This window comes from Acipenser ruthenus, chromosome 4 (genome assembly GCF_902713425.1).
Source record: "Acipenser ruthenus chromosome 4, fAciRut3.2 maternal haplotype, whole genome shotgun sequence".
In the NCBI taxonomy this organism is placed as follows: Eukaryota; Metazoa; Chordata; class Actinopteri; order Acipenseriformes; family Acipenseridae; genus Acipenser; species Acipenser ruthenus.
The window spans coordinates 24,748,509-24,770,622 of NC_081192.1; the positions used below are offsets into that span (position 1 = coordinate 24,748,509).

General features: G+C 39.1%; 1 protein-coding gene across 1 annotated transcript in view; it reads left to right on the top strand.

The window, feature by feature from the left end:
* The first annotated feature begins 4,550 nt into the window (after positions 1 to 4,550).
* The window catches only part of LOC117399992 (transient receptor potential cation channel subfamily A member 1-like), a 40,569-nt gene continuing 23,005 nt past the window's right edge, over positions 4,551 to 22,114 (top strand). Inside the window, exons 1-10 of the mRNA XM_059023402.1 lie at positions 4,551 to 4,634; positions 6,941 to 7,103; positions 7,358 to 7,533; positions 7,830 to 7,937; positions 12,010 to 12,118; positions 13,666 to 13,811; positions 14,431 to 14,567; positions 15,373 to 15,421; positions 16,648 to 16,747; positions 17,186 to 17,286. Coding sequence (XP_058879385.1) covers positions 4,551 to 4,634; positions 6,941 to 7,103; positions 7,358 to 7,533; positions 7,830 to 7,937; positions 12,010 to 12,118; positions 13,666 to 13,811; positions 14,431 to 14,567; positions 15,373 to 15,421; positions 16,648 to 16,747; positions 17,186 to 17,286 — 1,173 coding nt within the window. The remainder of the gene's footprint in view (positions 4,635 to 6,940; positions 7,104 to 7,357; positions 7,534 to 7,829; positions 7,938 to 12,009; positions 12,119 to 13,665; positions 13,812 to 14,430; positions 14,568 to 15,372; positions 15,422 to 16,647; positions 16,748 to 17,185; positions 17,287 to 22,114) is intronic.

Sequence of the window (22,114 nt, forward strand, 5' to 3'; positions counted from 1 at the left end):
TGCCATGTGTCTGCCCAGTTCTGAATGCTGTCTAGATCATTTTGAATGACCTTTGCTGCTGCAACAGTGTTTGCCACTCCTCCTATTTGTGTGTCGTCTGCAAATTTAACAAGTTTGCTTACCTTACCAGAATCTAAATCATTAATGTAGATTAGGAATAGCAGAGGACCTAATACTGATCTCTGTGGTACACCACTGGTTACATTGCTTCATTTTGAGGTTTCTCCTCTAATCAGTACTTTTTGTTTTCTACATGTTAATCCCTAATCCATGTGCATGCATTTCCTTGAATCCCTACTGCGTTCCGTTTGAGAATTAATCTTTTATGCAGGACTTTGTCAAAAGCTTTCTGGAAATCTAAATAAACCATGTCGTATGCTTTGCAATTATCCATTGTCGATGTTGCATCCTCAAAAAAATCAAGCAGGTTAGTTAGACACGATCTCCCTTTCCTAAAACCATGCTGACTGTCTCCCAGGATATTGTTACCATATAGATAATTTTCCATTTTGGATCTTATTATAGTTTCCATAAGTTTACATATAATAGAAGTCAGGCTTATTGGTCTGTAGTTACCTGGTTCGGTTTTGTCTCCCTTTTTGTGGATCAGTATTATGTTTGCAATTCTCCAGTCTGTTGGTACAACCCCTGTGTAAAGAGACTGTTGCATGATCTTGGTTAGCTGTTTGTAAATAACTTATTTAATATGGAAACTAATAAGATCTAAAATGGAAAATTACCTATATGGTAACAATATCCTGGGAGACAGTCAGCATGGTTTTAGGAAAGGGAGATCGTGTCTAACTAACAGGCTTGATTTTTTTGAGGATGCAACATCGACAATGGATAATTGCAAAGCATACGACATGGTTTATTTAGATTTCCAGAAAGCTTTTGACAAAGTCCTGCATAAAAGATTAATTCTCAAACGGAACGCAGTAAGGATTCAAGGAAATGCATGCACATGGATTAGGGAGTGGTTAACATGTAGAAAACAGAAAGTACTGATTAGAGGAGAAACCTCAAAATGGAGCAAGGTAACCAGTGGTGTACCACAGGGATCAGTATTAGGTCCTCTGCTATTCCTAATCTACATTAATGATTTAGATTCTGGTATAGTAAGCAAACTTGTTAAATTTGCAGACAACACAAAAATAGGAGGAGTGGCAAACACTGTTGCAGCTGCAAAGGTCATTCAAAATGATCTAGACAGCATTCAGAACTGAACTGGGCAGGCACATGGCAAATTACATTTAATAGAGAAAAGTGTAAAGTACTGCACACAGGCAATAAAAATGTGCATTATAAATATCATATGGGAAATACTGAAATTGAAGAAGGAATCTATGAAAATGACCTAGGAGTTTATGTTGACTCAGAAATGTCTTCATCTAGACAATGTGAGGAAGCTATAAAAAAGGCCAACAAGATGCTCGGATATATTGTGAAAAGTGTTGAATTTAAATCAAGGGAAGTAATGTTAAAACTTTACAATGCATTAGTAAGATCTCATCTAGAATATTGTGTTCAGTTCTGGTCACCTCGTTACAAAAAGGATATTGCTGCTCTAGAAAGAGTGCAAAGAAGAGCAACCAGAATTATCCTGGGTTTAAAAGGCATGTTGTATGCAGACAGGCTAAAAGAACTGAATCTATTCAGTCTTGAACAAAGAAGACTATGCGGTGATCTGATTCAAGCATTCAAAATCCTAAAAGGTATAGACAATGTCAACCCAGGGGACTTTTTTGACCTGAAAAAAGAAACAAGAACCAGGGGTCACAAATGGAGATTAGATAAAGGGGCATTCAGAACAGAAAATAGGAGGCACTTTTTTACACAGAGAATTGTGAGGGTCTGGAACCAACTCCCCAGTAATGTTGTTGAAGCTGACATCCTAGGATCCTTCAAGAAGCTGCTTGATGAGATTCTGGGATCAATAAGCTACTAACAACCAAACAAGCAAGATGGGCTGAATGGCCTCCTCTCATTTGTAAACTTTCTTATGTTCTTATATGGTAATAGCTTGGTTGCATGTTTGCTTGTGAAAAAATGAGTATCATTTGTACACATACATTTTCAAATCTTAATAGTATTTTCATTTTCTGACAAGCACACAAATGTGTGCATGTTAAATGGCTGAAGTAACATATATTGAAAGGCTTTGTTTAGCCACTTTCTTTTCAGACGTGGGCTCTCTTTGGTTACCATATACAGTTAGAAACATACTGAAAATAAAAACCATCATGAAAAAATATGTAAATATATTGGGCCAGATAAAATTACATCCGGGCCAGTAACTCGGTGGCCCAAGGGGCCAGTAGTTAAAAATCTAAACGTAGAGCCATGAGAGGGCTTGCTTAAAACATCCAGTGCCAGTATGATTCCTAGAAATTGCAGTGGCTAAACACATCATTTCCGTCACTAGATCTTGAGAGATTAAAGTATTTGAGAGCGGTAAAAATGGCAAACAAGGAGAGGTAGATGATGGCTCTTAAAGATCCCACACAGGCGAAGACGAACAGCTGGAATGGAGTGTAGTGTTGAAGAATGGATATCACATAATACTGATGTTGGATTCCAGGTAAGTAGACTTTGATAGTGAAAGAGTCCTTGGGATGAACAATAAAAAACGAGAATCCAATCTTGATTGAAAGGGGTTGAGGAAATCCATTTTATTTAAGAAATTGTTTAGAAAAGTACTCCAGCCGATGGGCTACGATGATCTAGTTGAAGGGTGAGAGTAGATGCCATGTATCCTTGGCTGAATCCAGGAGATTACTAAGGAGAGATTTAGTTGAATAGATGATTTGATTGCGAAGCTTCCAGAGGCGTTGGATGAACTGCAGACTTTATGATGGAATCTGGATATCTGTATCTGAGCTAACGCACCAGCCATGTTATTATGAGTACTGGGAAAGTGGTGTCTTGAATAAAAAGGATTGGAAACTGAAATCCATATTAGATGACAGAGAAATTGCATGACCAGTGACAAAGAGGACCGGTCTACCCTCTAGTGGTTACGATTAAACATGCATGAGTCCACTTCATGATAGCAAGAGGGTAAACTACAAGTGCGTTGTAAAACACGAAACCAAGACAATTTGCTCTTAACTCTCTTGCTCTGAGTCGTTTATACTGTGGCTGGAGCCTTAATTACCTATGAGACAATTACTTTATTAAGGCTCCAGCCACATTCCCACAAGCTTTATCGGGATGGGGATTTAACCCCATCCATGCCAACTACATTTTACAAGACCGGCTTTTCGCCGGTCTTAAATAATAAACAACAGTGTCGGACGGCTTTCGTTCGTCCGATCACTAATACATATAATAATACTAATAACACAATACAATACAAATACAAATTAAATATATACAGTACATTAATATGCACAAGGGGTGGGCACCCCATCACACTGCTCCCTAAGCATTGGGACACTCTAAAAGATGGCCGACAGACAAAGTAGTGCACTAAACTTTGCGTAGGGTGTGATTTAGGACACAGCCCATATCAGAAGACAGGAGCAGGGGTGGGCGTGGGCAATTAACTATGAATTTGTGGTGTTTGAAGTCCTGTGCTAGTGATTGTTAATGTACTGTACTGTAAGTGAAAGGAACAGGAAAAAACATACATGATAAAAAAATAGCTAAATCACCAAAGACAATATTTGTCCGCTAGATGTTTTAAAAACAAGCCAAATTTGGCTAGAAAATCACCAATTTGGCAGCCCTGACTACTGAAACAGGTATTGTGCATGCCCATATGACCGACATAGCCATTGCTCATATGACTGAGGGGTACATTATTATGAGGGATGCATTTTCTGACATTACACCAGCATAACAGTCTTGAACATGTCCAGCCAGAAAGTAATTGTACGCCTTCAGTGATTTTTTGGCTTTCAGATTTTCCTTAGTAAAGGGACTCAGTGTGTCCAACAGGTAACTTTCAGTGTCTTGCAAACACAATGTCTGGCAAAAGTGTGATGACATTCTCCCAGCGTGTCTTCACACCCCTTTCATCATATGGATCGGGTAGAACCTCTCCGTTATATAAAGTCAGCTTTTTTAAATACTGTTGCCTGTCTTCTGCTGTCAGTGTATGAATGTATTTAGCTGACATTTTATTCATATTGCTGTCATGGTTCTCAACGCACACCTATGCAAACAAATGTAAACACAAACTCTTTTTGCCAGTAGGTATGCACGCGCAGATTTAATAAGCTAGTATGTGACATAGGGCATCAAGTGATCTATACCACTGAAACCACAAGGGACTATGGTAAATTGTACACAAAAAAGAAATCAACCACACAAGTATCACTTACTGCAAAGAAGAAAATGGGCCAATGTTGCCCTTATGGACATTTTACCAAATACTGCTCCTGTACATGTGCTTTGTATACGGTATATAACATATACACTAGAATAGTAGTACTACATACATAGAGAGGGAGATAATTTATGTTATTTTCAATCAAATATACATAGATTATTATTTCTCCTGTTTCAGACGAATTACAAAAAATAAACAAATGAGATCCTGCCCAATGTCTTTGCTTAATGAAAAGAAGAAACAGAGCAGTTTCTATGAATGTGTTGTCAATGAAGATGATTCAGCAGATATATTCCAAGTAAGTTTGCTATCTTCGTATCCCTGGATAGATATACAGTGCCTTGCAAAAGTATTCAGACCCCTGACCAATTCTCTCATATTACTGAATTACAAATGGTACATTGAAATGTCATTCTGTTTGATATTTTATTTTAAAACACTGAAACTCAAAATCAATTATTGTAAGGTGACATTGGTTTTATGTTGGGAAATATTTTTAAGAAAAATAAAAAACTGAAATATCTTGCTTGCATAAGTATTCAACCCCTGTGCTGTGGAAGCTCCCAGTTTACACCGATGAAAGAAATTGCCCTAACAAGGACACAATTACCTTACCATTGGCCTCCACCTGTGAACCATTAAAGTTGCTGTCACATTTTCTGGATAAAAACCCCACTGTTGAAGGATCATTGGTCAGGCTGTGAATCTGAAGGAAAATGAAGACCAAAGAGTACTCTACAGAAGTTAGAGATAAAGTAATACAAATACATAGATTAGGGAAAGGGTAGAAAATAATATCAAAGTGTTTGGATGTCCCAGTGAGCACAGTTGGATCAATAATCAGGAAGTGGAAGCTGCATCACACCATCCAGGCACTGCCAAGAAAAGTCCGTCCCTCAAAACTCAGCACTCAAACAAGAAGGAGACTTGTGAGAGAAGCCACAGAGAGGCCAACAATTACTTTGAAGGAGCTACAGAGTTCAGTGGCTGGGAGTGGAGTAATGGTGCACCTTTCAACCATATCAAGAGTTCTGCATAACACTGGCCTGTATGGGAGGGTGGCAAGAAAGAAGCCGTTACTCCAAAAGTACCATCTGAAAGCATGTCTAGAGTTTGCCAGAAAGCTTGAGAGTGACCCAGCTGCGATGTGGGAAAAGGTTTTGTGGTCAGATGAGACCAAGTTAGAGCTTTTTGACCAAAACTCAAAGCGCTATGTGTGGCGCAAACCTAACACTGCCCATGCCTCAAGACACACCATCCCTACAGTGAAGTATGGTGGTGGCAGAATCATGCTGTGGGGATGCTTCTCATCAGCAGGGACTGAGCATCTTGTTAAAATTGAAGGAAGAATGGATGGAGCAAAATACAGGGAAATACTGCAAGAGAACCTGCTTCAGTCTGCTAAAAAACTGAAGCTTGGGAGGAAATTCACCTTTCAGCAGGACAAAGATCCCAAGCACAAGGCCAAAGCAACATTGGAGTGGCTCAAGAACAAAAAGGTGAATGGCCCAGTCAAAGTCCTGATCTCAATCCCATTGAGAATCTGTGGCACTATTTGAAAATTGCGGTCCACAAGCGTCGTCCAACCAACCTGAACTACCTGGAGCAAATCTGCCAAGAAGAATGGGCCAAAATCACACTGACACTGTGTGCAAAGCTGGTACATACTTACCCCAAAAGACTTAAAGCTGTTATTGCAGCGAAAAGTGGCTCTACCAAATATTAATGTGTGGGGGTTGAATACTTATGCAAGCAAGATATTCCAGTTTTTTATTTTTCTTAAAAATATTTCCCAACATAAAACCAATGTCACCTTACAATAATTGATTTTGAGTTTCAGTGTTTTAAAATAAAATATCAAACAGAATGACATTTCAATGTACCATTTGTAATTCAGTAATATGAGAGAATTGGTCAGGGGTCTGAATACTTTTGCAAGGCACTGTATATCCCCTCTTTAAAAATAGGGAAAACATTAAGAAAGCAAGACTTCCAAAAAGTTCAGGGGTGGTATAATGAAGAACAAATATCCCACCCACTAGTATTGCATGGGAAGTAAATGATTAACAATGGATTACCTCAGCAATTGTGGGAAGACTTGTTCATTAAAAACATTTGCAAATATTTCCTCTCATTCTGAGTTACACTTTCTCTCTAAATCTGCCTTCACCTGGCTTTAAGCTTGCTTTGAGCTTGTCTGGAGAACTGGCGCTGACACTGAATAGCCTCCTGCAGTCTATTCAAATCAAGTAACAATGTGAACTCTGCCAGCCCTACTACTTTCAGTCTATTTAAATTGTCACATTTGACATGAATGTGATATAATGAAATAATGAAATGAGGAATGCAGCAGACACCATAAAAGAAAACAAAAAGTGATTTGAAGCTACTTAATATTTAAAGTTGTCCCCTAAAGCAAACTTCTTGAAAGGTTGCCAGAAACAAAAGTTGCCTGAAAGTTGTTTGGTGTTTTATGGGATTAATGGTTTAATGGTAGTCTATTTAGGTGAGACACATTTTTTTTTATTTATGTTTTTGTTTAATAATGTTTAGATCCTAAAAGCTTAATTTATTATATACTGTTATATCTCTTTGGCATAACAGGTGGTGTCTGATGGTCATATAGCCGAGCTACAACCCCTGATAAAGATGAAGCCCGATTGCCTGAGGGGCGTAGATTCATCCAATTCAAGCCCTTTGCACTATGCTGCTGGAGGTGGATGTATTCAGTTGATACAAGCAATTATAAACACAACTGGCTCTGAAGGTCAGATTGTAGCTGAATCTTTCTTAGCTTGCATCTTTTTAAAAAGACACTGAAAGCCAAAGTCACATTTTTTTAAATATATAAATTTATGATCACTTTTGCCTGTTTCTTACTAATTAGAAATTCACAATTTGCAACACAAGTAGGAATAAATGAATAGTTATGCATTAACACCTGCTCACATTTAGTCCTTAATAATTTACATTTACTTTTTCAATGTTTGTAATTTTCATTTTCAATTATTCTTGACCCAGGTTTAAACGTAACAGATAACAAAAGGAATACACCCCTGCATTTGGCTGTCAAAAACAAACAGTCAGAAAGCTGTAGAACACTGCTTGAATTAGGAGCGGATCCAAACATCCTGAACGCCAACCTAATGTCTCCTTTACACATGGCTATAAACTTAAGACACAACGAGATTGTTGAGGTAAGTCGACTGACCCCCCAAAAAACAGCAAGAAATGACTGTAGATGCAGATTCTTTGGTACAAACTGCATTTGATATGATTAGGTGCCAGGAATATGCAGGTTCAACTAACTGGTAAGGACTTTCATTTTGCAGTACAATCATTTTCTTTTTTAGTTTTTGTTATTGGGGAACACTTTTGAGTGATTTTTATTTTAAATTGATAATGTATTTTCAAATATCAACCCTTGTGTTAATATGCTATTAATATGAAAGTAACACATTGGCGTGCATTTGTTCTGTTCATATTGTTCTAGGTGTTACTGTCTCACAGCAGTGTAGACATGAACCTGGAAGGAGATCTTGGAAACACCCCAGTGATGCTGGCCTGTTCTATTGACAATCATGAAGCATTAAATCTCCTGGCAAGTAAAGTCTCTAACCAAAGTCTCCTACTCAACATTTTGTTATTTAAATGTTATATATCCATTGGCCTATATAGATGCAGGTTTACGTGTGTGTTTTGCCAAATGGGGAAACTTTACAATTTCCAGAAAATTAATTGTTAATGGGCAATGAGCTCAGTTTGATTTGCAAGGTACAGGAAAAGGTAAACTTGTCGTTTATTGGTTTTTTTTACACAATTTAATTTAACCTTTTAAGGACCAAGCATTTTTCAGTGGGATGCTCCCCCAGGACCAGGGTTTTTTTAGCTGTAGTTGACTCTCTTCCTATAAAAATTCACTAAAAATTCACTATTTTGTACAGTAGCATCTTGGAATTAGTGTCCCTTTTTTCACAACACTGGGGAACATTATAAAGTACGTCAGGTTCCAACTTGATATGACAATAGTACAGCCCTGCACAGTCACCTGGGAGCTGGCGCCCATCCAGAGAAAAAGTGCCATGGTGATCCTTCTGGGGGAATCAGCCGCCCCCAGGGGTGGCATGGCATGGGTCGAGACCCCCTTGCCCAAAGACTGTGACTGAGCCCAACTCCTGCGAGGTACCAGCTCAGGGAACCCGCACACCCCGAAGATGGACCCAAAAGGGCTGGCGAGCTTCACAAGACAGCCACTGCTGCCAGTCCACGCAGCCAGAGACTGGGACCATGGTGATCCAGGTGGGCAGCCGGACAGTGCACCACCCCGTGTGGGTAGCTGCAGTACAGGACCCCTGCATCTTTGGTCTGGGCTTCTCGAGGAGCACCGGCAGCCAGCTGGACCACCGGACGGGGATCCTACACTTCCAGGGGGACAGCTGCACCCCCTGAACAGGATTCACCGATCAGTTGCAGGCTGCAGGCTGCAGGCTGCCGGCCGAAACTGAGTTGCGATGCCAGGGCACAGGGGGGGCACTTCACAGCTGGAGAGCTGGTCTGGGTGTATGGCTCCCAAAAAAGCGGGACCGCCACCCTGGGCTGGACGGCCACTAGCTGGGACCTTGCCAGGTCTTGAAGCGCATAGGGGAGTTGGTCAACAGGATCTGGTTACCACCCAGAGGACGGCGGGTGGTACTACACCATGATCGGTTCGCTCCCTACTGAGGATGGGACCCTGTGCAGCCAGGCACAGCAGCACCTACCTCGCCCTAACCTGACAGTCCTGCTCCGCCACACCAGCCCTGGCCCTGCCCTGCCTGACAGTCGCACTCCACCTGGACTCGACAGACCGCCACCTGCAGGTGCAGGGAGCCCTGGGTCACCTGGGCAGCCAAGACCTCTACGCCAAAGCAGACCCCAACATCGCTTTTGGGACTTTGTTGGTCCTCTTGGGGACAAGGGACTGTAAGGGGTGAGCTGTGTAACGGCCCTGGGTTTGCTGTAACTGCGTTTGGGAAGGTTCTGTGACCCAGAGTTAAAGGTTCAATTGCAGCAGATGTTCAGGGACGTCACAGTGGAGAATCGCCACCAATCAGAAGCTCAGCTTGCCGAGCGAGCAGAACCCAGCTGCAACATTGTTGTCACAAATCAGGGGATAAGATGTTGCAACAATCAAGGGATTGGGAGCGGGAAGCCTTGAATGCTTGGGATTGGTGGCTGGTGCACCGGGGGCATGGCCTGGACGGGGGGATAAGTAGCAGGCTACTGCGACGAACAGGTGGTGGAGACAAAAGAGAGCTGGGGTGGTGTGAGATGAAAAAGAGCTGAAGAACAGAGAGAGAAATTGGAGAAGAAACAGCAAAAGAGAGCCAGAGTGAAGCAGGAATAAGAGAACCAAGAAAAAAACTGGAGACTGCACTTAGTTGGCTGTAGCACATGGCCAAAACAGTTATTTTATTTTATTGTTTTACTGTTAAGTGTTGTCCCGGCTTAATAAGCTTAAATATCTGTGTGAGCCTGCCTTCACTTAACTTACTTTTTTTTTTAAACGTTAAATATTTTTTATTATTATGTATTCTGCTTAGAGATACACGTATAATAAAACGCGTTATTCAATGACCAGAGGGACCTTACAATACTTCCTGAAAGTTTTGTTGAAAAATATTGATGTTTGGGCAAATTACAAGACATTGTTTCACCTGAGTGCTTGCAATGACACGATACACGTCTCAGGGTCTTTGTAAGCAATAATGGACACTACTCTCGATTTAGTTTCTCAACATAAATATTTATAAATTAAATAATAGTCCTTCATTCCATTATTATCAGTAATAAGGAAAAAAAAAACTTACCTGATAAATTTAGTTAATTAAATGTTATATCTGCTTACATCTACTCATTTCTTGATATTTACACATTATATATATATATATATATATATTAAAACACATAAGACAGAATAAATGTAACTATAGGTCAAATACATCAGATTTACAGTGTTTTCCCATTTTATTCTTAGCTGTAAACAAGTTATTCTGTTATGTTGTTTCTGTGAGGTGCTGAAAATGTCTCTGCCCTTTAAAAATTAAATGCCCGTCTCAGTGACGTCACATGAAAAAAAAAACAATAACCAGGTAGTGAAATTCAATCTCTCCCCTATCCATGATTATGCATTAAAAAGCTCAACGTATGGTGGCCCAGTAAGTTAAAATAACAAAGTGCATTTTTTATCGTGTTTACCCAATCACAGGCTCAGAATAACACTTAACACTAGAACGACGTGTTTATAGGCATACCTAGAACAACCATGACCGGTCAGTTTGACCGGCGTATTAAAAGCAACATCAATATTATAATGAAAGGACAAACAATTGAATGTAATTTGTAGTTGTATTCAGGAGCATCATATAAAGCATCCACACAACCGAAATATTGTAAATAAATGGACATTTGATATGAAATGTGTTAATATAGACATATTACATAAATAAACAAATATTTGAAAATAAATTTGTGTATATACAGGTATATCATATACATACAAAACTGTACTACTGAAATGATATAATATGTAAGTATTTTTTTAAATAAATGGGTTTATATTGCCTACATAACAAAGTGCATATACACAACCGAAGCTATGCATTTATACACAGACATACTATAATCAAAATGACAAATAAACATTTGAACAGAATGGGCTTCAGTCACATTTGTATGTATACAGTTATATAGTGTACATACAAAACTGTACTACTGAAACAATGTAAATAAGTATCAACATTTTTTTTTTAAATAAATGGTTTATATTTCCTACATAACAAAGAGCATATATGCAACCGAAGCTATCCATTTATACACAGACATGCTATAATCAAAATGACATAAATAAACATTTGGGCTTCATTTACAATCATTTACAAAGTCAAAGTGCTGTCACAAATCACACACAACCTGTGCTTTTCTTTGGGCATTTGGCACAGCTATCAACAGTATCCCAGGCTTCTGGCACTAAATGTTCCACAGGCAATATAGTAGTACAATGAAAGCATCTAATTACTCCAAGGGCATTGACCACAGATCATGTTGATGTCCAGTCTGTTCCAGAGCCAGATTGTCATTGTCCATCTTTGCTGCCACAGAATCAATGTTTGGTAAAATGTATAGTAATTCGAAACACTGCTTTGCTGTCCTGCATCTTAGCGATCCATTTGCAATGTGTATTGGCGTAACAATGAATTTCTTAGAAAAATGTGTGACTTATAATAACCAGTGCAAACAGACAGCCTGGCGCCATGAGCTGTCAAGGCTGATTGATGGGCTACCAGGAGCTCACTGAAACAACAGACTGCTCACTTGAGGAATGCAGACTGATATAATCAAACTTCAATGTAAGTCCCGACTGATAAATACAAATAATAATATGTTTTATATGTATCGGTCAATTTGACCACTCCTGGTCAGAATAGGTATGACAGTATTTTATCTCACTAATGTTTGCAGCTATGCAATTCTTTCTTTGTCAGGGGAATTAGTACATGTAGTCAGGAAAAGTCAGGAAAGCACAGCTCCGTATCTTAAAGACACGCACCACAATTTACATTTAAATTCCAAAAACGGTCAAAATTACCGCCTTGGTAATTACATTTCTTTTTTTTTTTTTTTTTACTTTTTAGCTCACACATGGTGCACATCTGCGCAGACAAAACAAGCTGGGACATTTTGCCATCCATGCAGCTGCTTTTACAGGTTCAAAAAAATCTATGGAAATAGTTTTAAAAAAAGGTTGGTTTATATATGCAATTATTATTATTATTTATTTATTTATAATTAAAATTTAGGATGGGATTAAGTTACCACATTTGCTTATAGTTGCTTTTTTGCATTTTTAGTGCCCATGCATAGTTTGTTAAATAAAGGGTAAAAGTGTAAATTAAAAAAAAAAAAAGATACAATAAACATTATTGCTCATTCCCAGATACATTGATTGGGTTTCTGGATCTGCCTTCCCCACATTCCGAACCCCAATAAAGTCTATGTGGACAACACCATTGACAGCATACTTCACATAGCACATCACTGCCTCAGTAATGGAACTATCTGTAGAACTGACCGAGATAACCAACAAATATTTAGCAGTTGCCATTCTGGTTAACGGCTGGATGCTGGGTCTCGCAATAGTGTGTATACATCCCTGTGCCTGTTTAGAATAAAATTTTCCCCACATCCTTTTGCCTCATCCAGGTCACGCATCAATTCAAAACCAGAATACAGTCGTGCATGCTTTGCAAGGGTGTGAGCTGTTCTAAGAAGCACTTAGCTAAAAGCTAATTAAAATCACAGAGGTGTTTATGGTGTGTAGTAATTGTTACACTTTTGTTGTGCCTTGTTTGGCAGTCTTTGCCTTCATGTTTCACAGTTACAATGATTACATGGTTTTTCATGCGCTTTAAAATCGATTATCGTAAAGGTAGATGACCCAGTGCCACAATGGCTTTTGTCATACCTGACACACACCTTGCAGTACGTCTTATTTTCTGAAAGTGTAGACTTACTGCAGCCAGTCACATTATGAAAGCCAGGTTACTTGAAAAGTGCGCTGCCTCTTTTCTCTGTCATATTCATTGTGTTTGTGAATTATCGTCTTTTTTCTCTTTTGAGGTCAGTGGTTGCAACCTAGTATAAATCTCCACATTTTTTTAAAATGACTTTACACTTACTTCAAAGATGGAATACTATTATTCATTGCCATGGTTTAAATGTAAACTATAAACTAAATCTAATTTTTAGACATAAAAACAAAATAACTCGTGAGTAGCCATTTCCTCACTTTGAAATGGACCTTATGAAATGTTAAATCACGGCGATGAATAATAATAACGTAAGTAATCACACAGACAAAATTCAATGACACACTGATGCATTCACATATCTCAAAATAATACAACATTCGGCATGGCAAGGGGAGATGAAGGGAGGTTTGAGTTCTGAGTGACAGTTTTGTAAGCATTACCGGTATGAATGTTTATTCACCACTGCTATACCCAGTTAGACTGGACATTTCCTGCATTTTTCAAATGCAAGCCTGTGAACATGAGAGTATATCTGTACACTTTTTTTAAGCTCTCACCCACAGGACTACTGAGACACAGACATCAACGAGTCCTCATTAGTTTTAATTCGCCTTTAATTCACAGAATGGGCAAGCTTTAGTTTCTAACCCTGCATTATGTCTTTGTTTACTTTTCTATTTCTTCTGGGTGGGGTTACGTGGCGTCTATTGTAGAATATTCTTTAAAACGTAACATATTTCTGATTCTGTATTTGTAAAGGAGAAGAGATGGGCTATCAAATTGAGCGTCATATTAACTGTGTGGACAAATCCGGTAGTAGCCCCCTTCACTTGGCTGTCCATGGTGGGAACATTGAAGTGATTCAACTATGCATAGCAAATGGAGCAAAAATTGATTTGCAACAGGTAAAACATTTGAATTATCTAATGTATTTGTAAATATTGAATCTCATATTGGAAGTCACAGTAATCACGCTAGCCAAGTTTGAATAAAGGTTGGAGGAAAACTATTGTAACTACCTGTACAGGACTGAACTTTATGGAAAATCTAAGGTATTGCCTTAGATAATTTTGTTTATATGTCGATATATACAAAATATGTGTTGGTATAACCCACATAGTAGTTCTATAACTGTATTATATACTGTTGTATATATTTGTATTATTATTTGTATTATTATTTGTATTCTTTTCATGACCAGTCCATTGTGATTTTCATTGAAATTGAAAAAATGTTGACTTTGCAGTTGACTTTTTAAAGCAGTGACATCAACTGTACAAATATTGAGAATGCAGCACAGTAAAAACTCAATATGGTACGGTTAATGTCATGAATTGGGTTTCTGTGTGTTTGAATTCGTAGAATACAGCAGACAAACCATGAGGTCTGATTGGCAGAAAGATCGTCAGCTGTTTATTATACATGGTTAAAGCCTGTTTTTTCTGTTTTCAAGTTTTCTGTACAAAGAAAAACACTAACAACCCAGAATTTAACATTTCCTTTCCTTCAATTGTTATTATACAGAGTGATAAATCCACTGCACTTCATTTTGCTTGTACGCAAGGAGCCATTGAAGCTGTCAAACTGATGCTGTCAACATACAACGGAGGACAGGATGTGGTCAATATTATCGACGGAGCTCATCAGACACTGTTGCATAAGTTAGACTATTACATTTCATCTGCTATTTTATACATGTGTTTTGTTAAATTTGAAATGAATCATTAAAACATTTAGTAATTCTAATAACACAAACATACTCTTAAAATACTTTTAAAAAGGTAATTGCATTCACAAAGCAAATTATTTAAATATACTTAATATAAATATAAAGTGATTCCTTTAAAATGCACCACATGCGTCAGTTTATTTTCCTCTGTGGAGGCACACATTTGTAATTTCCACAGCATGTGTAATTCCTTGGTAGGACCTCTAGGTATAGCCGAGCAAGCAGGTAACGCACACAGTGGGGGAACAGAGAAACAAAACAAAAATGCAAAACAAAATACTGTACAAAACAAAGCTAATAAATAAAAGGTGACTGTGTCAAGGTCGTGCACTACCTCTGCTATAAAGGAGGGTTTCTCTGTTTCCCTTTCTTTTTTATTATATTTTTTTGGTAGCCAAATGAGGCAGGCTGCATTTGTGGTTCTTCAACACAACCTAAAAACGTATTGTAAACCCAGTTTAAGAAAGCTGCACCGTATCTGTAGTAGCACAAGGCCAAATTGGAAGACAGACAGAAACATTCAAATACACCCTCCCATATTTTAATATGAATTGGGTAATTTGCATTTAGAAGGAGAATTTCTCTCCCTCATAGAAAGCTACATGAAAACCCAAATTACCTGAAATAGTGTGAGAAAAAGGTGAGACTTATTTTTCCATGGAAACCTCACCAGTGATTAACCCTATTAATACCTAGCATACAGTATGAAAAATCTGAATACTTATTTCTTTTAATAGGGCCACAATGTTTGATCACGTTGTACTGGTGGAATATCTTTTGATGAAGGTAAATATTTTACCTAGTTTTAACCTTATTTAGCCTGTGTTTTAAAATGGCACTGGTTGAAAGGGATTTATCATGTTGTTCATATAAAAGTCTTTGGGGAGTAAACCTAACATTATTTTTCCGTATGTAACTTTCGTGTGATGTAAACACATGTGATGTTTTGTACCTGGTGCTGTAAGGAGCTGTGAATGAATACTAATCAGTAATATGGAGACTCATTAAACAGCAACTTGCCTTATTAACATGTAACTATACAGTATATGAGCTCTGAGTTCAGGAGCTTCAGTTCTTGATGTCTGTCATAGACATAGGTATAATGTAACATAAGTTTGATCAGCCAAAGTGTCTTTATAGAAGAAGTAAGAATCAAGTATCCATGTCTATACTGGAAAAAAACAGTACACTCGGTACTAGCACAATATAAAGACAATTTGACTGATATAGCCTAGGCAACAAGAGCAGCTCCCTTTTCTGAGGCTGCAAATGTTAGCAAATCCAGTATGGAAGCATGTGACTTTTGTGTGTGCCGATTTAAAGCACATACAAGGTTTTATATTCTTCCACATGAACTAATATTGACTCAGTATTGCTTACATTTTGTTGCTATGCCGTAGCACACATGGATATTATTTACAATACGTTTATCATATTGGAAGTGTGGCTGTGTGTAATTAATTAAAGTAAGAAATCAATATTTCAATAAATTATCCCCTTCTGTTAACATTTTTAATTCATGTTTTTAAAACTGTTTGTGTGAATTCTATGTGGTTCGAGAACTTGCCTGCCAAAACTTTGAAAAAAACATTTATGCATTATAAAATAGATACATAGATAGGAAATTAACATGGTACCATTATGCATGCAGTGACTGAGGGGGTTGTAGAATATATGCTGAAGGTGAGTAGCATGCAATGATATTGTAGAACATTATCAACTTTTAAATAAGGAACTCTTGACACTCTGCCAAAGCAGTTTTCTGTTCATATATTTCATGTTCATCTTGCTGTAAAAGTACTTTCAAATGTGTTAAATATATTTAAATGACAATTTTCCATCAGCTTTTCAATATTCTCAATCAGCTAAATATGTTTGTATGAAATAGTTTTCATTCAAAGCCTACAAACGTTTTTTGTTTTAATACCTAGCAATTGGACAGCATTGTGAACCAACAGGCGGTGTACAGAATTTTGATTGAATCTGCCCCCTTGTGTTTACTGTGCTTGTAGGGTGCCAACATTGACAGCCTTGACTGTGAGTCCCACTCCCCTCTTCTACTGGCTACAACTTGTGGAGCCTGGCGGACAGTTGAGCTTTTAGTATGGAGAGGTAGGATTCTAAGATTACATTTTGCAGGAACAAAAGAAAAAGTGGAGGTCTGATTAAAGTGTGTTCCCTCCTAATTCATCAGTCCACCTAATGAAAATTAAGATAAGAGATCAGTCAAGGGTCATAATGCTGTAAATGTAAAATGTACTCTACTGTCAACAGGGCTAACCAATGAGTTATCGAACTGTGAAATGACACTGCATTTGCAAAATCTAAGCTAAGTTCCTAAATTCAATATGTGAAACAAACATTTGAAAAATAAATAAATAAATACAACCTGCTTTATTAGAGTTTATAAAAAACTAGTTTCTAACTGAAATGACACTGATTAAATATATGAAGTCTTTAAAAATTCACCAGTTATTTATTAAATATACATGTAATGTGTTGAGATATTATACTGCATTATACAAAATATATATGTTTAATTTATTTCAGGAGCAAATGTGAAGTTAAAAGACTCTTGTGGCTGCAACTTCCTACACTTGGCTGTGCAGCAGCCCAAAGGACTGAAGAATATATCTGATGAAATTCTACAAGTAAAGTTTACCATTTTCTGCTGTTACTATGCTATTGAACCAAGGGTTCTATTCACAGGACCTTAGGGGGTCAATTTTGATGAAACACGGTAAAACGCAAACATAAGGGCAGTACTTTGTTTGTGCAGGATTTACTTTGCTGTAATCTTGATGAAGAAAAAGCTTCTTTTTATTGCCATAGCACTATTTGTTAATGCAGTATTTAGAAATATTTCATTCAACAATTTTGGCACATGTGATTGCAATGATTTCTTATATTTATAAACATGAATTAATTGTTTTTCTAATACATACTTCCAGCCTTTGCAATACAGAGCATATTTACCATTCCAAACCAGTTCTCATCATTTACAATACATCTGGGAACTGTGATTTGTTACTGTCAGTGCTGCTGAGAAAAATAAAGATTAGTAGAAGCATATTTTTTTAATTCATAGACCTACACCTCATACTTCATAATTTCTGGAAGTAATTTAGTCCAAAGTACCAGATTGACGCCCCCACTACACCCCCTGGTAGCCTGTGTACTGCAGAGCTGTGTCTAAATTAGCCTATACAAAATGAGTGACATTAGTCATTTACACACATTTGGAGAAATACTTTTTACAAAAATTAACATTGCATGCTGGGATGTAAGTTAGGTCATACAATATGTAAGGGAGTATTTCGCATGTCACTGGTGGCCAGGTCTGACTGAATAAATGAAAACTAAGGGGTTACACTTGACTCCTTACATTCCTCCCCACTGTGTAACAATTTTTTTTTTTTTTGGTTCCTGGGTAGTAAGTGTTATTTCCTAATTGCTTATGCCTCAAAAGTATAGAAAATGGCTATTATTCCCCACAAACTTTGCTTTTGTGACCAGGACAGTGATATTTTGAAATTTACCTATTTTCCAGAACATTCCAGATAGATTCAGTGCTGAGTAAACTTGGAGTAACTTCTAGAACTTTCTAGAACTTTCCAGTAATATAAATAGTAGTATAAATACAGGGGCCTTAAGCCCACCAGTTCAGTTTAGTTCCAGCTGCCTAAGTGGATACATATCTGTATTTTTCTGAGATGGCATCAAGGTCATAGGAGACTTCAAAATGGTGGCATTCCTGATGGGTCTCCAAGACGGTTTTACCAAGTTTCCCTGCTATCTTTGCCTTTGGGACAGCAGGGACACCAAGGCGCACTACCACAGACGGGACTGGCCACAGCGGACCGAGTTCTCTGTGGGGAGGAACAACGTCAAGTGGGAGCCACTGGTGGACCCCCGGAAGGTGCTGATGCCACCACTGCACATCAAATTGGGCCTTATGAAACAATTTGTCAGAGCTCTAGATAAGGAGTCGGCAGCCTTCAAGTACCTTCAAGACTTCTTCCCTAAGCTGTCTGAGGCAAAGGTCAAAGCCGGTGTCTTTGTCGGACCACAGATAAAGAAGATCCTGGAGTGCAATGAATTCCCCAAGAAGCTCACTAGTAAGGAGAAAGCGGCTTGGAACAGCTTTGTCGCAGTGGTTCGGGGCTTCCTGGGCAATCACAAGGCCGAAAACTATGTGGAGCTGGTTGAGACTCTGGTGAAGAACTACGGCACAATGGGCTGTAGGATGTCCCTCAAAGTCCATATCCTTGATGCTCATCTTGATAAATTCAAGGAGAACATGGGAGCGTACTCGGAGGAGCAAGGCGAGCGCTTCCACCAGGATATACTGGACTTTGAACGCCGCTACCAAGGACAGTATAACGAGAACATGATGGGAGACTACATTTGGGGGCTGATTCGTGAAAGTGATTTACAGTATAATCGTAAATCTCGAAAAACTACTCACTTCTAAATCTTTTGTAGTCATTTTTGTATTATTTTAGTATAAATACATGTTAATTTGGATTCATATGTTGTTTTTTTCTGACTTTATGTGAACGAAAAGACACAAATTCGCCCGTTTTCTCATTGGAAATAGGTAAATTTCAAAATATCACTGTCCTGGTCACAAAAGCAAAGTTTGTGGGGAATAATAGCCATTTTCTATACTTTTGAGGCATAAGCAATTAGGAAATAACACTTACTACCCAGGAACAAAAATTGTGTTACATAGTATCATTGTCCTCAATGATCTAAAAAATTCTAAGTCACAATTTGTATACCTCATTACCAAGTCAAGCTTACACCGTTACAGTTCATAAGAAAACAATCTAGGCCTGGAATTAGTCCATAAGCTTACCAAACCACAGGGTTTGTAACAGGAGTCCCGACTGCTGCATTATTTCTGCTGTTTGTCGAAGAACAGTCTTTTTGGCTTGCTGTCTTTCAGGTGCTGTTTGGCTTGCCTGCATCTGAAGGTTGTCAAAGTAAATTCTTTTTGGAGGTATCCCTTTATTAGGTCTCTGAGATCTCTAATGGGTTACAGTCCTTGAACAATGATTGCTGTGTCCTCAGATGTCTCAGGTGATGTCAGCACAACTTGTGATTCGGGTTCACTATCTGTATGCAAAGCTAATCTGCTGGTCCCATTCGTAGACATATCAGCAGAAGGCAATGTCCCTTCAATCAAAGTAGAATTTTGCTCTGTGCTATCAATGTCTGAAAGGTTCAAAGTCTTGCAATTCTCGGAAGTTGGTTCCTCTGCAGGCAGAGTGGGATGCTGTACAGACCCCTGGTCCTGCCATGGACTCGAGAACCATAACACATTTCTGTAATCTTCCTGTTCTTCATTCGATTTTGCACTGGGAACAATAACTGGTTCTTTGCATTTGGCCCTTTCTCTAACTTCAGGGTTTCAACTGTGCGCAGTGAACAACACACGTTGGACTACCTTTCTTAGGACGTGTTCTGTAAACAGGGAGCTCAGGGTTTGTCTGTTTGTCTGGTGAGCAACCACATAGGGAACTCGTTCCCACATGTCCTGGATTATGTTTCTTTCTCTTGGTTTGTGGTTTCTCAAGAGTGCTTTGTCCCCAGGATGAATTAGTGCCTCAGAAGCAGTCCTATGTTCTCTTCCGACTAACTGCCGCTCAGAAGCTGTCTTACGAGCTAGTTCACATGCTGTCTGGAGTCGTGCATGGTGTGCTTGCATCCACTCATCCAGATTGGAAGCTTCATCTTCATTGGGCTTCTCTTCCAGAATGATGTCAAGGGGCAATCGTGTACAACTGGCAAACATCATAACCTGTTGACGAGTGATGGTGGCTGTTGTAAGCTAGGACCAGCTCAGGTAGATAATCCTTCCACCTTCTCTTCTTTTCAAGTCAGTGAGTACTAGGACATTTCCATAACCATCCAATGTTTTTTCCAAGACCTGTTTTTTCCAAGTCCAAGCCTGCACATTCGCCGTCATTGTGAGCCAGTAGTAACAGCGCTGCATTGAATCCAGTGTATGCTTCCATCCAGAATGGCCAGCATGGTCGTGTTTTGCTTCATAAGATTCTTGATGCAGAACCTAGGGAAATACCAGTTTCTGAACTTCTTTACTTTCACATTTTCTTTCTTTAAGAGAAGGCTTCTGATTACAGTTCACTCACCATGCAGCCACGTCAGAGCTATAGCGTCAGAGGACAATGAAGCTCTGGACAGCTTACAGGCAAGCCCACAGGCGCCCGGCCAGACTACCAGACAACCCCTCACCCCCACCCCCCGGGCGGCGCTCAGCCAATTGTGCGCCGCCCCTCGGGAACTCCCGTCCACGGTTGGTAGTGGAATAGCTTGGACTCGAACCGGCGACGTCCAGGCTATAGGGCACATCCCGCACTCCACGTGGAGTGCCTTTACCGGATGCACCACTCGGGAGCCCCGTGGCTTTCTTTTAAGACTCCCTGCTCCACTAAATCTCTGATATGCTTCTTAAATTCTTGAAAGACTTGTGGTGACACCCATCAATGTCTCTGCTTGATGGGCACAGCTCTGTCAGTTGGTATTTGGTGGGTAACAGCTGTTGTGTATCCAAAGTCACTATTGTGTTTGGAGAACACATGCTCATGTTTCTTTAGCAGTTCCCTCAGCTGGCAATACTTCTTCACTGAGGGCTGTAGAATCAACATTTACAGGTATGGGCCCTTGAACACTTCCTTTCTTGCTTGGCCATGCCTCTGGTGCAAGTATCCTTTTCTTCTCTACTCTACTGCATGCTGCTCGTTGTTACTTTCCTATCAAAAGCTTGGCTATCCGAATTTTGAGGGTCAACGGTTGCAGACAATCTCCGTACATGCACAACATCTGCTTGTTCCACTATTAAAAACTCGGATAGGGATTCTTCCCTGAGATGCCTTTGCAAGTACATGAGCAACTGAAATGTCCTTAGTTGGTGCTTATCTTGGCAAGAGCTGAGTTCAAATCAGCATGAAGTATCTACTCTCCTGTAATGGAAATCATGAAGATCTGGATATGTCCAGTGACTGCTGTGAATAGTGCAGCTGGCAACAAGGGAAAGACCTTGTGACAGCATGAAGAGACAGCTGACAGGAGGAAAGAGACCCCATTGAGGCTGGCAAGGGTTAGCTACCCTTGTTGGCAGTATCCAGCTCTGTGTTTTCAAAGGTAAACAGGATGCTGGAGACGCCCGCCCAAGGCTTCTAAGAAATTAAAGAGAAAAATACCCCTAGAGTCTGCGAGAGCGGGAGTGGAAGATGACTCAGCATTGGACAACACAATTAACGACTTAGAAATGGAAACAGATATGAGTATGGAGAGTACTTCACAAAAGACTAGTTCAAGATCTGCAGTTAGCAAAGACATGGAGCTCCAGGGTTGTGTCTAAGGCTGGAGCAAGGTGACAACAGTCAGGGGTTTGAAGATTCATCAAGGGAGAATGAAATGCTTGAGGGAGAAGGGATAAGGGCCTCGCAT